The sequence below is a fragment of the Pan paniscus genome, chromosome X, assembly GCF_029289425.2.
Source record: "Pan paniscus chromosome X, NHGRI_mPanPan1-v2.0_pri, whole genome shotgun sequence".
Classification (NCBI taxonomy): Eukaryota; Metazoa; Chordata; class Mammalia; order Primates; family Hominidae; genus Pan; species Pan paniscus.
In genome coordinates this window covers 153,158,388-153,180,067 of record NC_073272.2, presented here as the reverse complement: position 1 = coordinate 153,180,067, position 21,680 = coordinate 153,158,388, and the positions used below count along the sequence as shown (strand labels likewise).

Here is a 21,680-nt window from a genome sequence, read left to right as displayed (position 1 = left end):
CCTAAGTGCCCATCGACTGATGAGTGGAGGAAGAAAATGTGTATATACACCATGAAATGCTAGTCAGGCGTAAAAAAAAAGAACAAAATCGTGTCTTTTGTGGCAACTTGGATGCAACTGCAGGCCATTATCCTAAGTGAGCTAACTCAGGAACGGAAAACCGAATACCGCATGTTCTCGGTGTGAGCTAAGCTATAGGTACACAAAAGTACCTGACCTCGTGTGTTCTGGCGGTGGGAAAGGTGGCCCCTCAGGGAACCTGGCTCCCACGTCCCTGTGCCTCAAGGGAGAACAGAACCTGTGACGCCTTCACTTGCCTCCCTCCATGACCCGTTCTGTGAAACTTCCCCTGCCCCCAGCGCCTAGGCCAAGGAGAATTCCCAGCCCTGTTGCGAATCCTTTCTTGGTTCCCGCGTGAGATTGGGCGGGGTGTCACTGAGTGAGCTCCAGATTCGACGCTGAGCCTCGGGGGATGTATTGGCGCTTCCTGCTCTCCGTAGCAAGTCGTCATCCAGCAGAACCTCGGGACGACACTTCGGTTTCTATGACAACCAAGGTAAACGTTTCTTTCCTGGCGGCAGACACACATCGCAAGGATATTTACAGAGCGGACAGCTGGAATAGCTGTAGGAACGTCAAGACTAGTAGGTGTCTGCTATCGATGTGACTGTGTCGGGGGAGGGGGGGAGGTGAGGGTGTACGTGTGAGGATGTGTGTCTGTGTGTGTGTGTGTGACGGTGTGTGCATGTGTGTGGGTGTGTCTGTGTGAGGATGTGTGTGGACATGTGTGTATGTGTGTGCGTGTGTGTGTGTGTGGATGTGTGTGTGTTTGGGGGTGTGTGTGTGGATGTGTGTGGATACGTGTGCGTGTGTGTGCGTGTTTGTATGTGAGGATGTGTGTGTGTGAGGATGTGTGTGTGTTTGGGGGTGTGTGTATGGATGTGTGTGTGTGAGGAAGCATGTGTCTCTGTGTGTGTGTGAATGTGTGTGGCATTGAGTTGAGTGTCCTGACTCACTGTCCTGAGGTGACACCTGTTGAGCCAGAGCATTGTCACCCGAGTCAGTCCTTTAAAGCAGAGATCCACAAGGATTTCTGAACTCAAAGGAATGTAGCAGGTCTCCTTCAGGATGGAAATTTGCTCACCTCCTCATTGTAAGAACGTACGATGCATACATTAGGAGAGGGAAATCTGATGCCGGCAAATGAGGAGCTACCATGGGTAGGACTGGAAGGCCTCCTGTCACTTTGAGCAGGCCGGGACTCATGCTGGGCTCATCCTGCGTAGCTGACCCTTGAGACCCATGTTCTGTAAAAGGTGAATTTCCTGGTCTCACTCCGCTAACTACGATGAGGTGAATTGAGTGAAAATCAGTGAGGGCCCCTTCTCGATGACAGAAGCGAAAAACACAGGCTCCTTCACCAGGGCGGGCCATTGTGCTCCTATTGTCTACCAAACGGCTCTGCTCTCCAGGTCGGAGAGCGGTGCAATTGTTCACTAATTGCATCCTCTACTGATGCATGCCATTAGTGAACAGAATAAGGGGAAAACTGGACCGATACCAATTCTCACCCAATGGTGCTACAAGTGCACTGCAAACCCTAGGAAAGCGTAGACCTGTCTCTAAAGGTACGTTGAAAGTTTATGTGCAATTCACCAGCGCAAAGGGAAGGTGTAGGAATACACAAGAATGTACTTCCTTTAGAGAAACCATTTAATACACGGTGCCTTTATTGTACTAAAGGATGCCGCCAGCTCATCCTTTGAAGGAAACACCTGTTTGGGGGAAGGTCTAAAATCACACACCCAGCAGCCGACGGGAGCTCCACAAAGCTCTGGTAATGCTAGGGAGGGGTGCTGGAGGGAGGATGCATGACTCTCGGTGGGAGGGGGACCATGTCAGGAAACGGACCCCACTTTGAGAAGAGCTGCTGAGGACTGTGTTTCTTTTACTTGTTCCTAAAAAGTAAATGAACCCTCACTTGAGAAAGGAATGAACACAGGGCTTCCAAAATAATTATCCCCCAAATCATGGCTGTCGTTGGGAGAAATAAAAGCTCACGGTCTTCTAGTTCCTTCATCCCTCAACTAAAGAGCAAATGGAATAGAACAAAAGTTATACACCAAAAATAGAAAATGCTCTACTGATAATGTCTTTAGGGGCCTAAAATGGACTGTGATGTTATAGATTGTAGACTCACTATTTATCCTGTCTTCCTTTTATGTTCATCTGCTTAGTCTCATTGTGCAGGCGGTGTTTGATTTCATTTTGAAGTAAAATATTCAACACATTGTCCTACTCACTCAATAGTCTCAGAACTTGGGTTCACTCACAAAACTGAGTTGGGCTTAGTGAATGTTCCCTTTTTATCTCATAGATCCTGGTATGCGGAAGTAGATCAATATTTGCACATCATGATCTAGCTGGATCTGCAATATAGACAGGAAAAGGTAAACCTAGACAGACATAGATGTAGACCTGTCTAGCTATCTTGCTCTATCTCTAGCCACTCTGCTCTCCATCCATCATCTCTCTGTCTTCACCCATCTCTATCTTTATCTCTATCCATCCATCTATCACCTATCTATTCTTATCATTCTTCATATCTATCAAGCCTCTATCTTCTATAAAATTATATTTATCTAACTCTATATCCAACTGTCTTTCTCTCTATATATCTCTTCATCATCTGTCTCCACCATCTATGTCTCTATCTCTGGCTCTCTATTATTCTGAATATCTACAGACCTTCTAGCTAATATATATCTTTATCTATCTCTATCTCTTATCCATCTATTTTTATCTATCCCTATGAGTCATTCAACCTCATCAATCTATATCCATCTCTACTTCTATGCATCCATCTATCTATCTGTCTATCCATCTGTCTATCCCCCATCTACCTGCCTACCTACCTACCTACCTCTCTCTCTCTCTCTAGAGGGAGGGAAAACAATTGTGTTTCCCTTAGTACAAAATATGGGGAGAAAGTCACCAGCAAGACTATATGCAAACCCTTGACAGAAGGTATTTGGGCGATGGGCCAACGCATGTGGTGAGAGAACATTTCATATTTTGATTTCACACACTTCCCTTCTGATGATCTCTCTTAAGGAGGCATGGCTTTGGCCATCCGAACTTAGCTGCAATGGATATTTTGGTGGTCTGTAGAAGGCAGTCCCTTAAACTGCTTCACACCTGTAAAGATGTTGCCAGATGCCAATACTGAAGAATATTCAAATGGCTGTGCAAACTTTAAGCTTTTAAATATCTTGTAGAAATATACATGTATAAACAGGACAAAAATTCTGGAGTGTGTGGACTCATATACTTGCAATAAGCATTTCCGGGTGATGGGATTGCTGATGCTTACTGTATTTCCTATGTAGAAATTTTAGACATCCCTTTAGATGTTTCCCTGTCTATGTTTAAAATAAGAAACTAAATGGAGAAGAAAACAGCATTTGTACTGGAAGCAGAAACATTTGCAGGAATGTGTAGAGGCAGTGAGCATGGATTCTATGCATCAATGCCAGGCTCCTTGAGTTTCCAACGTGTGTGTGTGTGTGTGTGTGTGTGTGTGTAGAGAGAGAAAGACAGAGAGGAAGAGAGGAGAGACTCTGCATTTGGGGATGTGGGTAGGCATTGACTTGGGCTTGAGGGTGCCCAGTCACACCTGTTTTGTGACATGGGCTGGCAGGTCCAGTTAAGGGGAGATTGAAGTGCCAGGGTCATTGGTGATTCCTTCTCACTTTTGTTCGGGGTCCTCAGTTGACACTTGTGCTTGACAGCCCAGTACTCTGAGTTCTCTAAAGAAGAGGGCATTAAACCTGTACGTTCATATACCCTCGTCTAAGAAAGGTTTTGTACAACTTTTCCCTAAAGTATGTATATCTCATCATCATTATACATTTCATATTACATCTACCAGTGCCCGTGAACAAAGACACACATACATGCATTTATTAAGAAAATAATTATTGGCCTATGAAACCTGTAATTTGAAGTCCACAATGCATGAGCTAAAATATATAAGTGAGCTATGATACCCAATATTGCACAGTACCAAATATTGTACAATGGCTATAGAAAACAAAAACAAGCTAGCAGAGTATTTCGATGTGGAAGGTGGGAAGTGAAGGATTGACAAAAGAGTTGCATCTTCAGTGCATGTTTCTATAATATGGGACATTTCATTAAATAAAGTTTGGAACTAGCAGGGAAACCTCACTGTACAGACGTTCACACAAATGGGGTAGGAACACGGGCATTCACAAGACAATGTATCCAGTTATGCTCTTAGGTTAGGAGCTCCAGTTGAAGATGATATGTGCATGTGTGTGTGCACATTGGCGCATCGGCAATGCCTCGGAAGCGGGCACATTATCATGCAGACTGAGATTCTGTGACGTGATGTCCTTTCATATGTCTGTCTACACATCTCATATTCTATGCTAACCCATTTCATGTTATTTGAGAATCAGAAAAACACAGTAACGTGACAAGACTCACCTGTCATGTTTCCTCATTTTATCAATCTCGTTGAGCACATTTCATTTCTCTCTCTCTCTCTCTCTCACACACACACACACACACAGAGAGAGAGAGAGAGAGAGAGAGACTGCTAACATGGAATCCTTCTGTCTTAGGGGGATGCTCTCGGGAAAGCACTAGTTCCCAAGGTTCTGAAATGGAAAAAGACTAGCATACGCTAAGTGGCATAACAGGGAAATTGTTTGAGATGCAAAAGAAGGCAGAAAACAAAAATGACAACTACGTGATGCCTGAGATGAAGACGTCAGTTCTGTTTCAAAAGGGCATGCATTCAAGAGTTGGGGAGGGGAACAGGATAAATCACTTGATTGGCTTAATTTCCTATCTGTGTTTGTGTTTCCAGGTTGACATTAGGAGTGCATAGGTCCTGAGCATCTACACGCGGTGCCACTGGGTCGCCAGAAGAACAGCGCACTTCAGGGGCACAGAGTGGGGTTGAAGGGTCTGCACACCAGCGCTTGCAGGGTGAGCAGCAAGAGATCCAGCTCACAGAACCAAACCTGCTGCGATCCATGTGACACTGGGTAAGATTTCCCCATTTACTAAACATTCACTTGCATTCACCTCACGCTGACATTTCACAGTGGAATTTTCCTTGCCCGTCGTTGTACAGACACTTGTTTTCAGGATAAGAGTCACTGATTTGGTGTCGGCAGGCAAAAGTTTAAAGCCACGGTAGAGAGGTGCAGATGGCAGCCAGTGACCGCTGCCTGCAGCGATCCTCACGACCGATGGTAGCCAGTAATCACCAGGATGATCGCCACGCAGCTCTGGGTTCTGTGTGCTCTTGCACATGACATGGTGCCGACACCCAGCATCTGCATGTGGGAGACCTCCTCGGGCTTCCTGGGAAGCACAGGTCCATACTAGCACCCTAGAAATAAAAACATGAAGCATTTCCCCAGGTTTCCGCCCAAGGAGCCCAAAGGCACAGAATACTCAGTAAGAAACGTGGGGTCCCTGCTGGTACACCCACCTCCCCATGCAGGTGCTCCTCAAGACGGAATTGTTAAAATTAGGAGAAGGCCTTGGGTTTGCTGTGTAATAAAGCTTCTGTGGACCTTCTGTATGATCCCAAATACTTGCCATCTGTCTATCCCTCTGTCTAAGACTCACTTGTCACGTTTCCTTATTTTATCAACCTCACTGAGCAGGGTGCTTCGCGTTTCACGAAAGGATGCTTTCCTGATACATTTCCGCTCTCCCTTTACCATGTTGCAGCATACTCCAGAATTGTCCATTGGAAACACGAGTTCAAGTGCCTCAGGGAGATTCAGGAGGAGGAACACAGCCCACCCACACTGCACCCCCTTTGCAGTCTGAAGGCAAAGGATGCTCTGCAGAGCAGCTTGGTTTAGGAGAGACCTGCGGTAGCAGAGGGTGTGGCAGGCAGACCCCTCGGCCTCCCTTAGCTACCTTTTCCCAGCTCATCATGGACTCGGAGTACGTCCTATGCTCTTGGAAAGGCCGACTATGGCCAGCAAAGGTTTTGTGCACACGTGGGACTTCACCAAAAACGAAGCCTGAAAAGGCGATTTCTCTAGAAGTTCAAATCCTCGCAGTAGATGAAAAAATCAAGGTGAAAAGCACAGACGTGAAGACCCCAACTAAGTTTGAGATGGAAGACATTGCCGCCTCTGCAGCGGCACAGACGAAGCTCGGTGCCCCACTCAGAGAGAAGATGGGGTACAGAGGAACCCTTCGGGTGGCCCTGGAGATTCTGAAAGAGAGAACAAATCTGGGTGGAGGAAGGAAACCACATGAACTAGAGAGCACCACACCCTCTCAGCTTTCTCAAAAGGTGCCCGAAAAGCCAGCCAGTTCTGTCCCTCGTGAAGATGACTGGAGATGCAAAGGCGACCTAAGGAGGAGTCTTGGGAAGAGGGAAAACCCAAGCTCACCGACGGTCCCTTCAGAGAGTAAGCGTGCCCTGAGGGATGACAGGTCGCAGGAGCCCACAGCCATTGCCCCTACTCCAGGCGCCCTGCCCGGGGACAGATCAGGGGCGCCCAGGGCCATTGCCCCTACTCCAGGAGCCATGCTCAGTGGCAGGTCACGGGCACGCAGGGCCATTGCCCCTACGCCAAGCGCCCTGCGAGGTTACAGGTCTTGGGCGCACAGGGCCATTGCCCCTACCCCAGGCTGCCTGTACAGTGACAGGTCACGGGCGCACAGGGCCATTGCCCCTGCTCGAGGTGCCAAGCACGGTGGCAGGTCATGGGCATGCAGGTCCATTGCCCCCAAACCAGGCTCCCTGTGCGGGGACAGGTCACAGGCGAGCAGGGCCATTGACCCTACCTTAGGCGCCAGGCGCGGTGGCAGGTCACGGGCCCACAGAGCCATTGCCCCTACTCCAGGCTCCCTGTGCAGCAACAGGTCACGGGCTTGCGGAGCCATTGCCCTTACTCCAGGTGTCCTGTGCGGTGTCAGGTCACGGGTGCCAAAGGACATTACCCCTACTCCAGGCGCCCTGCGAGGTTACAAGTCATGGGTGTGCAGGGCCATTGCCCCTACTCCAGGTGCCCTGCGCGGAGACAGGTCAGCAGCATGCACGGCCATTGTCCGTACTCCAGGTGCCCTTGGCAGGGACAGGTCACGGGCACGCAGCGCCATTGCTTCTACTCCAGGGACCCTGCAGGGAAACAGGTCATCTGTGTCCAAGGCCATTGCCCCTACTCCAGGTGCCCTGCGTGGAGACAGGTCAGCAGCGCGCACGGCCATTGTCCCTACTCCAGGCGCCCTTCACAGGGACAGGTCACGGGCCCGCAGCGCCATTGCTTCTACTCCAGGGACCCTGCGGGGAAACACGTCATCTGCGTGCAAGGCCATTGCCCCTACTCCAGGTGCCCTGCGAGGTTACAAGTCATGGGTGCGCAGGGCCATTGCACCTAACCCAGGCGCCTGGCACGGTTACAGGTCAACGACAGGCACCGCCATTGCACCTAATCTGGGCGCCCTGGGCGGGAACAGCTCACCAGCCCACACGTCCATTATTCCTTCTCCAGGTGCCCTGCATGGTGACGGGCCACCAGCGCACATGGCCTTTCCTTCTACTCCAGGCACCCTGCATGGTGGTGGCTCTCAGGCACACATGGCCATTGCTCCTACTCCAGGCACGATGCGCGGTGACAGCTCAACAGCGCGCACGGCCATTGCCTCATCTCCAGGGGCCCTGCGAGGTGACAGGTCATGGAAACGCAAGGCCATTGCTTCTACTCCAGGTGCCCTGCATGGTAACAGGTCTGACAGGTCACGGAAATGCAAGGCCATTGCTTCTACTCCAGGCACCCTGCACGTTGAGAGGTCACCAGCACTCAGGGCCATTGTTCCAACTCCAGGCACCCTGGGCCGTGACAGCTCACCAGGGCGCACGTCCATTATTCCTTCTCCAGGCGCCCTGCATGGTGACAGGTCACCAGCACACATGGACATTGCTTCTACTCCAGGCGCCCTGCACGGTGACAGCTCTCAGGCGCACATGGCCATTGCTCCTACTCCAGGCACCATGCGTGGTGACAGCTCAACAGCTCGCATGGCCATTGCCCCATCTGCAGGGGCCCTGAGAGGTGACAGGTCATGGAAACGCAAGGCCATTGCTTCTACTCCAGGTGCCCTGCGTGGTCACAGGTCTGACAGGTCACGGAAACGCAAAGCCATTGCTTCTACTCCAGGTGCCCTGCTCGGTAACAGGTCTGACAGGTCACGGAAACGCAAGGCCATTGCTCCCACTCAAGGTACCCTGCTCGGTAACAGGTCTGACAGGTCACGGAAACGCAAGGCCATTGCTCCCACTCCAGGTACCCCGCGCATTGACAGGTCACCAGCATGCAGGGCCATTGCTCCTACTCCAGGCGCCCTGGGTGATGACAGCTCAACGGCCATTGCCCCTACTCCCCCGCGAGGTGACAGTTCGCCAGCAAACACGGCCATTGCTTCTACTCCAGGCGCCCTGCACGGTGACACCTCTCAGACACACAAGGCCATTGATCCTACTCCAGGTGCCCTGGGCAGGGACAGGTCACAGGCCCTCATGGCCATTGCTCCTACTCCAGTTGGAATGCAAGCACGTGTGTTGCAAAGCCCCCGAGCCTGCCAGGATTCCCTGACGCTTTCGCGGCATGTTTGTGAGAAAAAGGGGAAGAAAAGGGCAAACGCCTCAACTCTTATGTCCCTGCCTCCCACAGTAACGGAGGAGGGTGCATCTCTGCCTCCAGGTCTCACCAGCCCTGCACCCCCCGCTCTGAAGGAAGAGACACAGGACAGCCGCCCGAAGAAGGCCCTGGCTGCATCCCCGGAATGTTCTCCCTTCTCGGGGAACATTCAGGACCCCGGAGAGGGTGCCTGGAAGCCAGGCTGGGCAGGTATGGCTGCATCCTCTGGGTCCCGTCAGCACAGGCTGCCTTCTTCACTCCGGCTTGCCAATAGAAAAAGGAAGCGTCCAGGTCCAGATTTTCAGAGGAGACCTCAAGGACCTCAGACGCCTGGTGATGCTAAGCTTGCTAATCCTGTCACCACCGTTCAAAGGGCTGGCGGTAAACAGGATGGGCAGCCCCCCAGCCTTGCTTTTCCACAGGAGCCACATCCCATCGAAAGGGGAACGATGGTCTGGTTCAAATTTCAAGATCATCCGTTTTGGCCAGCAGTGGTCAAGAGTGTCAGCAACACAGACAAGACCGCGAGGGTGCTCCTGCTTGAGGCCAACCTGCACCATGGAAAGCGGGGCATTCAAGCTCCTCTTCGAAGGCTGAAGCACCTGGATTGTAAGGAGAAAGAGAAACTGCTGAAGAGAGCCCAGAAGGCCTACAAGCAAAGCGTCAACTGGTGCTTCTCACTGATCTCCCACTACAGAGAAGGACTGGTCCGGGGTTCTTTCCGGGGCTCTTTCCTGGACTATTATGCCGCAGACATCAGCTACCCAATCAGGAGAGCCATCCAAGAGGGAGACCTGCAGATTGACTTTCCAAAGGTGAATTATGGCGACCTGGAAGACTGGGAGGAGGAGACCTCCCTGGGCGGGAAGAGGCCTTACAAGAAAATCCTCCCGGACCGGATGAGGGCCTCTCGGGACCGAGACAACCAGAAGCTCGTGGACTTCATCGTGAGGAGAAAGGGGGCCGACCCCCACCTTCTGGACATCTTGCAAGGCAGGAAGCAGTCCAGGTGGCTGACCACGTTTCTGAAGCCACACAGGGATTTGCACTGCATTGAAACATACCTGGAGGATGACGATCAGTTGGAAGTTGTGGCCAAGCATTTACAAGAAATCTACAAGCAAATTGACAAGACCATGCTGACTCTGATAAGGGATGACAAAGTCAGTTTTGTTCTGGAAGTTCTTCTGCCGGAAGCCATGATTTGTACCATCGCCGCACTTGATGGGCTGGATTACAAGGCAGCAGAGGAGAAGTACCTGCGAGGACCACCTGTGCATTACCGGGAGAAAGAGCTGTTTGACAGAAATATCTTAAAGAAGGCAAGAAGAGAACGAGCAACCACCCATACAGCTAATTAGCTCCCGCCCGCCTCCCCCGCACCCATACCTTCGCAGGGAGCTGCCTCCTTTCTAGAATTAATGAGGAAGCCTCCTCTCTTCCCCAACGCGTGTAAGTATGTTCTGGATATTCGAGACTTTGGGAATGTGAGGAATTCATTTGGGGCCCATCTCTCGCACGTGCTGGTGGCATATTCATCACCAGGTCTTCATCGCAAACTCGTGAAGAGCTATTTTGTTAAACGATTGCAACCCCTTGCGATTCCCTCGACGTCTTTGGATGTGTAGTTGTCCCGATAGGTTTGAAAGACAAGAGCATTGATTTTCATAACGTGTCTTTTGACTGGACTTGGTACTTTCGCTTAGGACCTATATTCTTTTACACAAAAAGCCACTGGTATCAGCTTTTAAACAACAATAATTTTTAAAGCCTAATGTATATTTCTATGGAAACATCAGTGAGACTTTTCATTCTTTTGGCGATACGTGGATAGAAACCATCAGATTCCTCTTTCAGATAATTCCTGCCTTTTCCCTGCTATGCTTGTTTATTTTTTGAAAAGTAGCCCCGAGAGTTGAATCCCATGAGAGAGTCATTTTCTCCTATGTTAACACGACCTTCCGATACTTTTTCAAAAAGCAAACTGCAGGCCAAACATGAAGTTACCGAATGGCTTGCACGTAGTCCATATGTGCTTGAGTGAAATCTCAGTGTGCAGTGAGCGTCTTGTCAGCCTCATGCAAGATTGTCGCTCTGCATTTCCCTGAAATTCCACACCCTCCTTCAACGGCTGAACTGTTTCCTAGAACAGGCTTCAGGCTGTCTTCATAACTGACAGTGATGGATCCTCTCCCTCTAACTGTCGGTCCCCTGTGGAGGGCAGCTAGAGCCATCTCCTTCTTGGCCTGGCTTCTCTCCACCTATGTGGCTGGCCCAACTGCTTAGGAGCCCGTCTACCTGCCCGTAAATTGGAGTAAAGCCAGCTCCTTGTTCTGGATCCAGAATCCCCCAAGACGTGGCCATTTGTCTCAATGTCACCAAGCTTCATCTTCCGACTTATTCACGGGCCAGCTCCAACAGGTCCCAACAATCTAGACACAGGCTGGTAAGCCATTCCCGGCTGCTAGAGGCGCCAGGGCTGGGAGTTGGAAAAATGGGTCACAGGGGCAGCCTTCATTCCGCTAAGTGGGGCCGGCCCTTGGTGGAATAATATTAAACAGATGCAATTCAGACCTAAGTTGTGAAGCCCACAGATTGCTAGGATAACTTGAAACAAGATGGTTTTTGAGGATAAGTGTTATGGAAAAGCCAGTTTGTTTTTCAAACTTGATGCTAAAATAAACGCGAAGGCCTTCACATGAACCTGAGTCCTTTTTTAGTTCTTAGAGGAAGTCACCTGTTCTCATGAGACCATGTTATGTGTTCACATGGCCATGTGTTGGGGTAACATTGGCAGAGGAGCTGTTTGGAGTCACCTTAAAACCACTGTGTCTCCCACCTTGAACTTCAGCTGTGTCATGCTTGAGATTGTCCAAATCCATAGGTGGAATGTCTAGGAAATATATAGACACACTTCCAAAGCAGTAATAGCTTGGAAATTCTGAGGAAATTTTAGAAGAGAGCCTTCCAAGTGGTGTATACATCAGACCCGACGGAACCCTCTCTAGACTCTGCCTGAGTGTGACCAAGACTCCTGGGCACACTGCCTGGGCGGTCCATGTGACATCCTCATGGCCCCGGCAATTATTTGGAAACAGATCGTCTCCGTGCTGTGTGTGGACCTCACACACCGAGACAACACACTTTAGTTACTCCACAACACTGTCTCTCCGAGTCCAACATATCACCTGAGTTCAGCTTTCTCACGGAGCCATGTTTATCTCTAGCTTCTAATATTACTTTACTACCCCATTCATTCATTCCTGACCTCATGCTAGATCGGGAGAGCAAGTGAGGTGTGGTTGAAGGCTCTGCTCTGAAGACCGACTTCAGGTGACATAGAAACAGATGGGAATGTGGTGACTCAGGTGACAACCTAATCTTTAAGGTAACAAGGATGCACTGCTTCCTCCTGTCAGTGAGAAATTCTCACCAGTGTCATGGGCCGACGGCCTGTTTTTGAGAGCACAGCCCCAGGTTCACCCAACTATGTGAGGTCATAGGTGCCTGTTGGCTTGGGGTGAAGGGAGGAGACCTGGTGTCTCTTGGATGTCACTGACACCTGGGGCATCCACTGAAGAGAGGCAGACATGCCTCGGACATGCATCTATTCTCCTCCTCCTTGAATCAGGGTCACTGAAAGGCATCCGGGGCACGTGTGTGGGTTGAGGGATATATACACTCTGAGATCCTTTCCAGCCTGAGCAGATGCTGCGGCCCCTCCGTGATTGCCCTCAGCTGGACCTCCATCACAGGTGCCTGTGTGTTTGATGACAGAGCCCAGCCTGTCACCCACCCTGGCCCGCTAGGTTAAGGTGACCTCCTCTTCTCCAGTCAGAAGGAAGACTGCTGCACATCAGGCCCTGATCTTAACTGTTGCTTGGCAGAGCTGCACACACAGAGACGGCTCACACCACATTCGTAGGTCTCTATATCCAAGTAAGCAACTGATGGGAAAGAGGGGAACCCTCAGATTTGTAAGAGTGATGACCATGAGAATTTTGAATACCTAGAATCTCCTGAACCCTCACCCTGGCATTAGCAACCACCTAACCCTTGCTAATTGGGGAGCAATCCCCTTATTCATGGAGGCTCTGTAAAGACCTCGTCCAAGGGAGCTGCCGTAAAGGAAGTTGCCTTCGAGCCTGTAATTCCAGCACATTGAGAGGCCGAAGCGGGAGCATCGCTTGGATCTAGGAGTTGGAGACCAGTCTGGGCCACATAGTAAGACTCTGTCTCCACAATAATAAACATTTAAAAACTACACAGGCGTGGTGGTATGTGCCTATAGTCCCAGCTACTCGGAAGGCTGAGGCGGGAGGATTGCTTGAGCTCAGGAGGTTGAGGCTGCAGAGAGGTATGATGGCACCCTCGCACTCCAGCCTGGGAGACAGAGCAAGACCCAGTCTCTAAGAAAAAAAATTGCTTGTCTTACCTAACATCCATCCCGCTAACTTTCATCGCTCTGACAAGCGCGAAGTTTGAATAGGAAAGATCACAGCACAGAAGAGAAATACGGTTTCTGTTTGGGTGGGACATACCTCATATTCAGATAAGCTGCAGAAGCTGGCTAGTTCTCCTTGGCATGACCTGGGACAGCATAGGTGGGAATGGATTTTGGGCATGCGGAACCAGCAAGACAGCAGACAGAATACAGTTCAATATAGGGGAGAGTGTATTTACGTGGGAGCACGGAGCTACAAGGTGGGGTTCCCTGTCTTGGGGCTGGCCTCAGATCCTGCTGGGCTGGCAGCTTCACGTTTGGACAACAGCCTACAGTAAATGACATGGAGTTATGGGAACTGCCTTGGCAGAATATTGACCAATTGGTGAAAGGGTTGAGCGGAGAGCAGTATTAGATGTGATTCATTATGTGAGACCAGTGGCCCTACCTGTGAATGTTGTCCCCTTCGAGGGCTGAGAAGACACTCTAAAATGAGGAATTTGCTAGTGGGGTGGCCCCGGCATCTTTGAGAGCCTCTGCTTTGACTCCTCTCAAAACAATGGTTGGAAGCAAGCGACGCCGCCATGGAACTGGCAGGCAATGAGAGGATTCTCAAATGGCAGGGTCCAGACGGTGACACAAAATTATCAGGCCTCAGGTGGGCACCATTGTCGTAATGGGCAGCACAATCAGGGTGGGGTCAGGCTCATTTGATGAACAGGGACCTGTGGCAACGTTACAGATTGTAGTATCTCAGGGCCTGCATGTAAGGACAGCTGACTGGACTATTTCTTGATTTTTATTAAAAGACTAACATGAGCTGGCAAGCAGAAGGCTGATGTTAGCAGCTGCAGTGGAAAACTGTGGTCCCCCACCAAGGGTCCAGATCTGTCAGTTCATAGGCCCAGAGCTTATTGATGGAAGTGGAGGTCAGAAACCCTCAGCCACACATTCTCCCAGAAAACCTGTGGCTATTCACCAACATAAATAATGCAGTTCTGTCTAAAGCTCTTCTAACCGGGGATCCGATAGTTCTTTGGACCCATCCCAAGTTTGTTTCCCTCAGGACCTAGTTGTCAGTGATGTACTTTGGATGTTGCATCATCTTCATGTTGGCTCAAGCAACATTACATAGAAAGGTACATATGGGAGCCTACTAAGCTGCTCCCTCTTTACAATACAGGAACAAAGAAGTAATACCACTTCTATAGTAAAAACGAAGAGAAGACCCAAATTTCTAAATCAGAAATGAAAGCAAGGACATTGCTACTTACCTTACAGGGATTAAAAAAAAAAGACTCTAAGAGTGTATCATGAGAAATTTTACATTAAGAATGAATCTAGAGGAAACAGACAAATTATTAGAAGCACACAACTAACAAACTGGCTCATAAACAAAGAGAAACTCTCTATAGAACTATAACAAGTAAAGAGATTGGTTTTGTTATCAAAAATCTCAGAACAAATAAAAGCCCAGCACCAAGTGGCTTCACCAGTAAACTCTACCACACCTTTAAAGAAGAATTAACATAACTCCTTCTCAAACTCTTCCAAAAAATAAAAGAGGAGGGGAGTCTTCCCAACTCCTTCTATGAGGCCAACATTACCATGACACTAAAGGAAGAAAAAGACACCATAGGAAAACTACAGGCAATGACCCTCATGAAAACAAAGTTTAAAAATCCTCAAAAAAATGCTAGCAAATACAGGAGGCTGAGGCAGGGGGATATCCTGAGCCCAGGAGTTTAAGACTGCAGTAAGCTATGATGGTACCACTGCAGTCCAGCCTGGGTGACGGAGTTAAATGCCATCTCCAAAGAAAAAAAAAGTAATAGCAAACAAAATTGGGCAGCATAGTAACAGGGTTATGCACCACGACCAAGTGAGATTTATTGCAAGTGAGATCAGTGTGAGGGTGGTCCAACACGAAAATCAGACAATGTAATACACCACATTAATAAAATGAAGGAAACAAACCACGTGATTATCTCAAATTGTGTGGAAAAAGCATCTGAGAAAATCAAACACTCTTTCATGATAAGGACACTCAGAAAAATAAGAAGAGAATTTCCTAAACATGAAAAGGGTCATTCATGAAAAATCCACAGCTAAAATCACGCTCGATGGTGAAAAAATAAAAGCTTTCTCTCCCTAAGATCATGACCAAGACAAGATGTTCACTTTCACCACTTCTAGTCAACAGTTTACTTGAAGTTGTAGCCAAAGCAATTAGGCAAAAAAAAAAAAAAAAAAAAGAAACAAAAGACATCCAATTTGGAAAAGAAGAAATAGAATGACCTAGACCCATAGATGGCATGTTCTTATATATAGAAACTCCCAAAGAATCCACCAAACAAAGCCATCAGAGCTAATGACAAAGTCAGCAAAGTTATAGGATACCAGATCAATATGCAAGATCCATTTGCATTTCCACACATTATGAACAATTTGAATAGGAAATTAAGAAAACACTTCTATTTACGATAGCCTTAAAGAGAACAAAATACTCAGGAATAAATTTAGCCAGGGAGGTGTACACTGAAAACCACAAAACACTATTGAAAGAAATAAAAGACCTAAACAAATGGAAAGCCATACTGTGTCCATGGATTGGAAGAGGTAATGTTGCTATAATATAAAATTGTTATTGTTTAGGGAGATGAAAATACTCCCCCAATTTACCTACTTATTCCATGCAATCCCTCTCAAAATCCCAACAGCCCTTTGCAGAAATGGAAAAGCAGACCCCAAATTCCTATGGGATTGCAAGGGACTCTGAAACCAAAACAATCTTGGAAACAAACAACAAAGTTGGAGGACTCGCACTTCCCAGTTTCAAAACTTACTATGAGGCTATGGCAGTCAAGACAGTGTGGTACTGCCACAAATCTAGGCATACAAATCAATGGCATAGAATTGAGAGTGCAGAAATAAACACCTCCATGTTTGATCATTGATTTTCAGTAAGGCTGGCAAGGCTACCCAGTGGGGCAAAGGGTTTAGGTGTGTGATGAGCAATAAGGTTTCAGAGCAAGCCACTGGGCAGGGCAATGACATTCAGTGGAAGCCTGTCTACATTTGGTAGCCACTGTCTTGAGTAGGCACCCTCCTGAGGCTGCAGGGGAGGAATAGGTCTCCTCCTTGAACTGAAGTCCATGCATCCTCCAGATGGGACAGCCTCCCAGTCTCATTTTGGAGAAGCCCAACATAGCTCAGCATCCTGTTGCTGAGAGCCCCGTGTCCTGCCACAGACTGGCCCCCCAGCCTTGCCGCCCGCCAACATTCCTGGAAACTCCTTTCTGTACCTCCCTTGCATGCTGTCATGGAAACAGGACTTCCCCACCCCCACCCCCACCGCCGGATACCGCATCCTCTGAGCCCTTTCCAGCAGGGCTATTCTTGTCCACCCTCCTTGGAGCACAGGGCCTGGAGGTGGCATAGGTGACCTCCTTGCTTCTCACAGTGGCTTCCACATCATTCTCCCTCAATCCTCCCTGAAAAATACCCAGTCCCTTTGAAGTGCATGCTCTCAGACTACACTGCTAGGATTACCAGATTTAGCAAATAAAAACACTGGAAGCCCAGTTAAATTCAAACATCCCATTAAGGATGGCTATCTTGAGTAGAAGGGGTCCCATGCATTTCCAAATTTAACTGGGCATGACCACTGCCCCTCCTCACCCAGGCCAGGCTCCTCAGCCCAGAGCATGGATGGCTCTTGCCCGTCTCCTTACGGTTGTACTCACCTAGTTCAGCCTCCACTTTGCAGATGCAATGAAACATTCAGGACGTGCACCAGAGTTGAAAACGGGACCCACTTTTTGTCCAGTCCTGTGTTTTGAGCCATCTATCGGGATGCTGTCTGTGAACTGGAGCCCAGTCAGTATAACTCAACCATTCCTTCTTTTTCAAACCATGTAAATCATAGAGACCTCCCTTCTCCCGGCCCTTGACCCCATCAACAGCAGGAAGCGATACATCCAACTGGCTGTCCCCCTCTTCCAGGAGAAGGTTCAGGCTAAGATCATTGTATGTTAGATACCCAGGCGTCATAGAAACCCAACACCCCCAGCCTGTTCTTCATCACCCAGACTCTTTTCTGCATAAAGCACCGCACGTGCTGTCCTTAATCTGGCTGAGATTCCCACTGCCCCTTGCTCATGCATGTGCTGGGAAATGCTGGAGCCTGCCAGCCACAAACGCCTCTATCGTCACCTTCCACTGCGCCCTTCACCTGCCTCCATGCCTTGACTGTGTCATCCCCACTGCAGCTCTCTTGGGCCCACTAATGGCTAGAGCAGCCTAAGTGGCTTCTGAAGGGGAGGGGAATGCTGGGGTGTGGTGGGGGCTGGACGGTGAAGCTGCAGAGGTCAGAAGGGCCTGGGGACAGAGAGGGAGAGGCCGATTCCTCTCCCCGCATGACTCATGCCCTGCCCATACCCTGCAGAATGGGTGCCTCCCAGCTTGCAAGCCCCACACCTGCCTCGGAGCACCTGCCGCAGGACCAGAAGACACAAGACCGTTGTCCTATTGCAGTCAGTCATCTGCACACCTCCCTGTCATCTCCCATGCCTGGTCTTCACCACCCTTTCTGTCTTGGCTCCTCAGGCCTCTGGAATCCTCCTCTAACTCCCTGCTCTCTCCATCCTTTGCATTTCTCAACTCATAGAGTCTTTTCAGCCATGGGACCTCAGCCACCGTCACATCCCCTGCTGCCTACCACCAATACCTGATGCCAAGGATCCCACCCGCTGACCACCCCTTCTCTCTCTCCTACACGCTCACTCGATTCCCCAACAATCACTTAGCCCTACTACTACATCTCCCACCTCCTCCTTGTCTCCATCCTGGAAGGCATTATGATCACTCCTCACGCCACTCTCCTCACATCATGCTCATGCGGCCAGACCCCAGCGCAACCCTGCCAACGGGTCTCCTTTTCAATGCATCACGGCTCCTCTCACGTTGCTCCTTAGAGCCACCCAGTAATCCTACTCCACTTTCCTGGTCAGTTCACTCTCCCGCTCTGCCGTTTCTCATGGTGTCCCCTCTTCTAGCCCAGCACCCTCTTCTCCCCATCACCTCAGTTGATCTTCCCAGTGTGCACTAATATCGCCCACCTCCAAAGAGCAGGAGCCTTTCGTGCTCCCACATCCCACTCCCGCTTCTGCCCCTCTCTTCTCTCCCCTTGCACAGAATTGCTCCTTGGAAGGGCTTTTCCCTCTCCCTCCCTGTCTGCACCTCCTCCCCTCCGGGTTCTTCTTGAGCCCACTTGTCTTACGGCTTCTTCTACACACACCACTTGTATTACAGCTTCTATACATACCTCCCACTGCCGTGGCTCTGGCCAAAATCCCCAGTGACTTTTCTCTCGCTGAATCCAATATCGTCCTCTGCTCTCAAACCCTTCGTTAACATTCGATGTAATTGAGCATGGCTGCTTTTTCAAGGTGTCTCCACCTGGCTTCTGGCACATCACATTTTCTGAGGCTGTGTGACTAGAAGTGCAAGCCATAAACAAAGAGGAAGAGAGTATTGTTTTCCGCTCTGTTTGACTCTAGTCGGGCCAGACCTAGAGTGCCGCATCTCTGGTCCGACAACATTTTAAAGGGGAACATGGACAAAACCCAGTCCCTACACCAGAGTGACCGGAGGGAAAAAGGAACTCCAAATCGTGTCCCCAGAAAAGCCAAAGGAATGTGGGACACTTCTCTTGAATGAGAAGACACAGGGACACGCCTTTGGCCAGTTGGGTGTGACTCACAAGAGAACTGGACTTCTGCCCCCACCACACTAGCACCAGAAGCCAGGACCCGAGAGGAAGAGACGACAGTTTCCCCACTACAGAACTGGCACCCAGAACGGCAGCCGTCAGAGAAGGGAAGCTGCCGCGTGGGCCCCGAGATCACTGCGACCCGCTGCCTGAGAAGCAGAGCAGAGTCCAGGGCAGCTGCAGTGTCCGGACTCTGCTGGCCGGGGTGGGGCACTTGAGGAGGGACCTGGGCAGGCTCAGGGGGCCCATGAGTCCCCGGCCCAAGGCAGGGCTGCACATGCACCGGGTGAGAGCCGGGCAGAGGCCCTGGAGGCCCAGGCCAGCCTGGGTGCAGACAATGCCTGGACCACATCAAAGACAGACATCTGGCGGGACACCAAGCAGGTCACCCCTCGGCAGTGGGGACCACGCCCTGAAGGAAGGACTGCTACTGTAGTCCTGCCCAGGCAAAGCCCAAAACTGCCCTTGGGGAAGAAGCAAGGGTAAGACAGATTTGAGGCGGGCTGAGCCCTGACCAATAAGAGGGGCAGAGGGACCCTCAATCAATGGAGCATCCCGCTTCTGTCTTTCAAGTGCATCACCCTCTTCAAAGCCTTCCTGAGGACACATGGGAAAACGTTCTGGGAAATTCCAAGGGTGCGGTCACAGTGGTCCGCAGCCACGTCCAGAACCGCTGTGAGACCCTGCAAATCCGGGAGCTGCCCCCCGGGTTGAGGCGGCAGGGCACACAGGAAGGCCGGGCCTGAGGCGCTCCCTCCACTGCCTGCAGGCTCCCGCCGTGGGGGCGGTAGGCTGGAACACTGCGTGTTCATTCGTGTTTCTGCATCCCCGGGTCTGACTCACTGTAGACCAGCCGGAGTGGGGGCCCCAGGCCCAGGGTGGGGGGTTCTCACACTGTGAGGCCCTGTGCCCACCTTCTCCAACAGCCGGACCCTGGAGAGGGCCTCCCCACGGGCCCGGGAGCCCATCCCACCACGGGAGGGCGCTCCTCAGCGAGTGTCAGCTGCCTTGGGGCGGTAGGCACAAGGCAGAGGCAGCCGCCATGAGAGGGGAGCATCTGGCTGCCCCAGGGAGGAGCTGCAATGCTGGGAGGGAAGGCCTGGAAGCAGCCTGGCCATGTGGCTGTGCAACAGGGTGAGTGCTTCTCTCTTCCACCCTCCGCCTCCCTCCCGAGGTGGTGGGGGGCAGTCTGTCAATGGAGGCAGGCAGGCCGATCTCCTGGTCCAGCTGCAGCACAGAGGGCCCACTAATGGCTAGAGCGGCCCAAGTGGCTTCAGAAGGGGAGGGGAATGCTGGGGGGTGGTGGGGGCTGGACGGTGAAGCTGCAGAGGTCAGAAGGGCCTGGGGGCAGAGAGGGAGAGAGAGGGCGGGAAGGAGAAGCAAGTGCCACACTCCCCTGCCTGCAGGTGGGCCCCATGGTGACTTGGGCCCACAGCAGGCCTAGTGACAAAAGGCCTTCCAGGGCTCTTGGATAAACCTGCTCAGGGGTCGGGGGTGCGGAGGGTCAAGGAGACCTCGGGGAGGTGGGGGAGGCCTGTTTCTGTCATTTGTTACCAAGGAGGGGCCCGTGGCTTGAACGAGCCCTTGCTCCAGGAGACACGCACGTGGTGAGTGGGGCTGGTGGGCCAGTGTCTTCACAGACATCTCAGGGTGGAGTCAGCCCCTGTGCCAGCCACCAGGCACACAGAGAGGTAGGGGCCAATGTCCCCACTATCCAGGAGCCCACAGTCTCCCAGAGGAGACGCAAGGGAGGGCTCATCATCACCCTGAAGGTCTAAAGGCACTGAAACAGACTGGACCCAATTAACTCTCAAATCTTCCCTCCAGGACAAAGGCCCCCACAGAGCAGAAACTTCTGGGAATAGAAGACAAGTAAAGCAAGACAGGCACAATAGGGGCAAAGAAAAGAGAAAGTCCAAATCACAATGGAGAGGGAGAACAAACGGAGAACGTACAATGGAAAGTAGACAGACAGATGGTCACAGTTCTCACAGTCACCAGAAGAGAGTGCCCTTCATACGCGAAATCAGAAAACCTAGCCTCTCCCACCCTTCCACAAGTGCAGAAGGACTGATTTCATGGGAAAACCAGTTGACAAGAGGATCAAAGGCAAATTTTGTACAAAGTTACTAAAAGAAAGAAGAGAATAAGGAGCGGAATAACATCCCTCCAAGCCCAAGACCGGGCCTGACGGAGGCGTCCCTTAGCCCAGCACGTCCTCAGCCTTGGGGATCGTGAACCCCTTTGAGAACCAGAAGGGGGAAGGGCCCTTCCCTGGAAACAGACATGAATGCACAAGACCCCTAGAAGGGTGCCTTCTCTGGCCGGGCAGTCACGGGCACCCTGGCCCCATCCATGGTCCCAGCTGGAGCCTGACTTCCGAAGGTGAGCTCTATGTTATTTCCATGATGATACTTTGTCATCGTAATAGGACCTGGGGAAGAATCAGAGCAAAACAATCAATCACTTTGTTTAGTAAAATAATTTTATTTTCTATCTCAAAGTTGGGGAGAGATTTGGTTATTTTTATTTTTATTTTAAAAAAGCAAGCAAATATTATGATGGCTCCTCACAAAATGAAACATAAAATTACCCAGCAACCCCACTTTTAGGCAATACCCCCCAAAATTGAAAGCAGAGTCAAAGGGGTTTTTGAACATCCATTTTGACAACATTTATTGTTATTACTATTATTATTATTATTATTTGAGACAAGCTCTCACTCTGTTGCCCAGGCCCAAGTGCAGTGCTGTGGTCA

At 50.5% G+C, this 21,680-nt stretch overlaps 1 protein-coding gene across 3 annotated transcripts; it reads left to right on the top strand.

Moving 5' to 3' along the window:
* Window positions 1–513: 513 nt before the first annotated feature.
* LOC117977584 (PWWP domain-containing DNA repair factor 4-like) lies at window positions 514–11,407 on the top strand. 3 transcript variants are annotated; one of them, XM_055106512.1, is made up of 6 exons: window positions 556–644; window positions 2,378–2,450; window positions 2,942–3,027; window positions 4,898–5,078; window positions 5,776–8,288; window positions 8,352–11,406. In XM_055106512.1, exons 5-6 carry the CDS (start codon window positions 5,987–5,989, stop codon window positions 10,064–10,066), a joined length of 4,017 nt encoding a protein of 1,338 aa, XP_054962487.1. In that variant the 5' UTR covers window positions 556–644; window positions 2,378–2,450; window positions 2,942–3,027; window positions 4,898–5,078; window positions 5,776–5,986; the 3' UTR covers window positions 10,067–11,406. The 3 variants fall into 3 exon arrangements, with proteins under 3 accessions (XP_034805603.2, XP_054962486.1, XP_054962487.1); XM_055106511.1 differs by lacking the exon at window positions 2,942–3,027 and having other exon boundaries at window positions 533–644; window positions 8,352–11,407; XM_034949712.2 differs by lacking the exon at window positions 2,942–3,027 and having other exon boundaries at window positions 514–644; window positions 5,776–11,406.
* Window positions 11,408–21,680: the final 10,273 nt, after the last annotated feature.

Coding starts and splice junctions, on each gene's coding strand:
- LOC117977584 (XM_034949712.2), top strand. CDS start 5,987: ATGGACTCGGAGTACGTCCTATGCTCTTGGAAAGGCCGACTATGGCCA.